The 4,343-nt window shown below is 63.6% G+C and overlaps 1 protein-coding gene across 1 annotated transcript; it reads left to right on the top strand.

The window, feature by feature from the left end:
- The first annotated feature begins 1,659 nt into the window (after positions 1–1,659).
- On the top strand, positions 1,660–3,801 carry ABHD11 (abhydrolase domain containing 11). Its single transcript, XM_041425008.1, is given in 6 exon segments — positions 1,660–1,701; positions 1,704–1,880; positions 1,980–2,153; positions 2,557–2,727; positions 2,824–3,005; positions 3,287–3,801. Coding segments are annotated over 6 exon segments (885 nt in total). The 3' UTR covers positions 3,426–3,801.
- The last annotated feature ends 542 nt before the right edge of the window (positions 3,802–4,343 follow it).

Below are 4,343 nucleotides of genomic sequence, written 5' to 3'. Positions count from 1 at the left end.
GGTCCCCCGGCACCCCTCGATATCCCCCACCCCACCCACCCACCCTGGGACCCTCACTGCCCTCCGTGGGGCCCGGGGGCGGCAGCGCCGGGGCGGGGCGGGGGGGCGCGAAGGAGGGGACGGGGACGGCCGCGGGGTCAGGGCCAGGCTGTGTAAATAGAGACAGTTTCGGTTAAACACGAGGCAGTTTCGGGTCGGCGGGAGAAGCGGCACCCGGCGAGGTCCTGCCATGCCCATGGGGCAGGATGAGGACGGGATGGGGAGGGCCCCCCTGCTGTGTGCCACATCGCTGCTGGCCCGGCACCGTCTGTCCCTGTTACGCGTGGTCTGTACCGGTTACATTTGTCAATAAACGTGTCCTGTTTTGGTACCCGAGTGTCCCTGAGATGTGCGGCACGATCGAGGTGGGCACAGGGAGGGAGAACACGGCGGTCCAGCCCCCAAGGCACCCTACACACCCTGCTACGCCGACACCCGTGTGGCACCGGGCTGGGGACAGAGGGCTCAGCCGCAGCGCGCCGGGCGTCCCTGCTCGGGATGGGAACCCGTTGTCCCCCTGCATTCCTGGGGCAGCTCTCCGGGAGCGGTCGGGGCGGGAAGCAGCGGAGGAGCCGCTGGATGCCGCAGGGACACTCCCTACCCGCAGTCCAAAGTCTGGGGCCGCCGGGGGGGGCCGCGAGGTGCTTTCCTCCCCCGGGAGCCGCGCTGGGGCGAGGCCGCCCCGCTCGGCCGCTCCCTCCCGCCCGCCGCCACGCTCCAGCGGCCAGGGACAAAGGGGCAAGAGCGGCCGCAGGAGCGCGGGGCCGGTCCTGGGGAAAGCGAGGCCGGGGGCAGCGAGTGCGGGGCTGAGCCGGCCGGTCCCGCTGTGCCTGCGGGCGGCAGCGGGCGAAAGGGCCCTGCGGAGCCCCCGCCGCCCACAGGGAGCCGCCCCGCCCGGCCCGCTTCCCCCGGGCCCCAACCGCCCTGGGAGCGGTCCCGGGAAGGGTCCCGGGGGGGGTAACCCGCGAGCCGGGGCGTGGCCGCCACGAGGGAGCTGGCCACGCCTCCCTCAAGCCACGCCCCTTGCACCGATGTTCCCCACGCGGGTGGTGAGCTGTTGGTCACGCCCCCTTGCCACGCCCCCTTCCCCGCCTGCCCTTGGCCCAGCCCTGGCCACGCTCTCACAGAATGCCAGGCTGGGCCGGGCTGGAAGGGAGCCCAGAGGTCCCTGGTGCCACCTCCCTGCTCAGGCAGGGCCATCCCAGAGCACAGGGCACAGCATTGTGCCCAGAGGGCTCTGCAGTATCCCCGCTGAGGGAGACTCCAGCCCCTCCCTGGGCAGCCTGTTCAGGGCTGGGCAGTGCCCAGGGCAGAAGTTCTGCCTCCTGTGCAGGGGCAGTTCCTGGGCTCCGTCCCTGCCCGTGGCTCTGGTGCCACTGCTGGGCCTGGAGCAGAGCCCGGGCCCTGCTCTGCCCCTCCCTGCACACAGGGACAGCCAGGGCTGAGGGCCCCTCTCAGCTGGGGCTCCTCTCCAGGCTGAGCAGCCCCAGCTCCCTCAGCCTTTCCTGGGCACCGAGATGCTCCAGGCCCTCCTCATCCTCCCAGCCTGAGCTGGCCCTGCTCCAGGAGCTCCGTGTCTTCCTTTTCCTGAGGAGCCCAGGACTGGACACAACACTCCAAATGTGCCTCACCAGGGCTGGGCAGAGGGGCAAGGCTCACTTTCCCCCTGCACCTCTGGCCATACCCCATTCCTTTCTCCCTGCAGTGCAGTGCCCCTGGCCCATGTGGAGGTGGAGGGTCGCAAGGATCAGCCACCCCTTGTCCTGCTCCATGGGCTCTTTGGCAGCCACAGCAACTTCCAGACAGTGGCCAAGACACTCGTGCGCCGTGGTAGTGGCAAGGTGAGACCCAGGGCGTGGGGGAAGGCACAGCACACAGGGGAGGGGTCCAGGGTCACGTTGGGCAGTGCCTGGGGTGACACACTGCTCCTGCCCAGGCAGGTGCTGACAGTGGACGCCCGGAACCACGGCAGCAGCCCCCACAGCCCCGTGATGACGTATGAAGCGATGAGCCTGGATGTGCAGCACCTGCTGAGCCGCCTGGGCATCACCAAATGCATCCTCGTGGGACACAGCATGGGGGGCAAGACAGCCATGACACTGGCCTTGCAGCGGGTCAGCAGGCACGGGGGTGGGAGTGGGGTCACAGGCTCAGGAAGTTCCGGAGGGCGCTGTAGGAAGAGGATAGCACCTTCTGAGACTGTTCACTGGGGCCAGCTTCGCCCCCAGCTCCACAGGGACTTGTCTGTATCAGGGTGGGTGGTGTAAGCCAGGCTATGGGAGCAGGAGCAAATCTATGTCCACCAGGCCATGCTCTGCCCTGTCCCTCCAGCACTGATTGTGAGGGAGCTTGGAGATCTGTGCCAAGGATGACTCTGGGAAGGGCACATGGAGGTCTCTACTGAGACAGGAGGGAGCAAAGAGCCTCCAGGGAATCTGACTGGGAGTGGAGCCCTGTGCCTACTCCCACTGGAGAGATCTTGGGAGATCCTGGCATCTGATCTGCTTGTTTCTCCAGCCAGACCTGGTGGAACGCCTCATCTCTGTAGACATTGGTCCTGGCTCGACCGCCCCTGTGTCCGAATTCTCTGCCTACATCTCGGCCATGAAGGAGGTGAAGGTCCCAGCGGGGCTGTCCCGCTCGGCAGCACGCCAGCTGGCAGATGACCAGCTGCAGCCCGTGGTCAAGGTAGGAAATCCCGTGGGAGATGGGGAGGATGGAGGGTGCCAAGACATCCTGTTTTGTTGCTCTTACTGAAGAGAACATGGTCCCCTTCCATGGCAGCTCCCACAGCTGAGACAGTTCCTCCTCACCAACCTGGTGGAGGTGGAGGGCTGCTACGTGTGGCGGGTGAACCTGGAGGCTATTTCCCGGCACCTGGCAGATATCATGAACTTCCCTGTCTTCCAAAAGCCATACCCTGGTCCTGCACTCTTCTTGGGAGGGTCCGACTCGCCCTATATCAGGTGAGACCGGAGAGAAGCGGTTCCAGGTCTGTGGTTTGACCTTTTGTGCTCTTTGCAGCTGCCAAGAGTGGGAGGAGCTCCCGGGATGGGGAAGGTCCTGAGCAAGGGCGGTTTCTCCAGCAGCCAGTGACACTGACACACTAGAGTGAGGGGGAACCTAGGAGCCCCCTGGGCTTTCCCAACAGGAAAGGAGTCATATCTGGGATCATCCTCTGCTTGGGGAGGGTGAGGGAAGACACCAGGAGGGACCTCTGATCATAGCATGTTCCCTTGTCCTGCAGCTCCAGAGACTACCCAGAGATCCAACGTCTCTTCCCCAATGCAGAGATCCAGTACATTAAGGGTGCAGGCCACATAGTCCATCAGGATAAATTTGAAGAATTCATCACTGCTGTCCTCAATTTCCTGCCACAGCTGTAGCACTGGGGACCAGGGTTTCTGCAGGGACCATGTGGGTCCTGAGGAGCTCTGGACAGTGATGCAGGGCTTGGGCTCTGAGGATGGGCTCAGCTGGGACTGGCTGCCCTCACTGCAGTCTGATCCTGCCTGCAAGACCTTCTCCCATCCTGATTCTTCTGCAGCCAGAGCAGAGAGGCACCTGCATCCTGCTGAGATCTCCTGCCACCTCTCAGGGACGTGGGGTGCCACTGGCTCAGGACACTGTCCTGCCTGCACAGGGGTGTCAGGCACACGGAGGGGGCAGGAGAGCCCTCTTGTTTTCCTGCTGCCAGATCCTTCCATGGATCTGGCTGTGACTTTGCAGAATGTGCAATAAAGCTGAATCCATGCCAAGGCAGAACAGGGGTTGGATGTGGCCATGGTGGGCAGGGCATGTGTGGGGGGCATAGGAGGGGCTTCTCAGCTGGCAGCAGGGATGCTGGTGGGAGGTGACAGCTGGACTGGGCCCTAATGTGACAAGCTATGGGAGCAGTGCACGAGACACAGATTTGAGGGTCTTTCTTGGCTTCCAGGGGAAATTGCAACATTGCTCTTGGAATCTGCCTCCTGGGCAAGGAGCATGTTTGCCCAGGCTGTCCCAAAGGCAGGTGTCACTTCATCCCTGAGCTCCTGACAATTTCTTCCCTCCCACCTGCTCTGCATCCTCTTGCAGCATAACCCACCCACCATGGGCTGGAGGCAGAGGAGCAGGGTGTCTGCTGCAAAAATCCCTTTACTGGACAACTGGTAAAGCTGGGAACAGGGCAGAAGTGACTATGGGGGTGACAAATCATCTCTGTCACAACTGGGGACACACTGTGCATGTAGACAGAAGAGAGAGACATTAATCATCTCTGCTTTTGCTGCTCCAGAGCCAGGTGTCTGCTGCTCCCTGGGATG

The sequence above is a fragment of the Onychostruthus taczanowskii genome, unplaced genomic scaffold (genome assembly GCF_017590055.1).
Source record: "Onychostruthus taczanowskii isolate IOZ18803 unplaced genomic scaffold, ASM1759005v1 scaffold86, whole genome shotgun sequence".
NCBI lineage: Eukaryota > Metazoa > Chordata > Aves > Passeriformes > Passeridae > Onychostruthus > Onychostruthus taczanowskii.
Note: the sequence above shows the minus strand (reverse complement) of the source record. Positions and strands in the feature narration are given on the sequence as shown.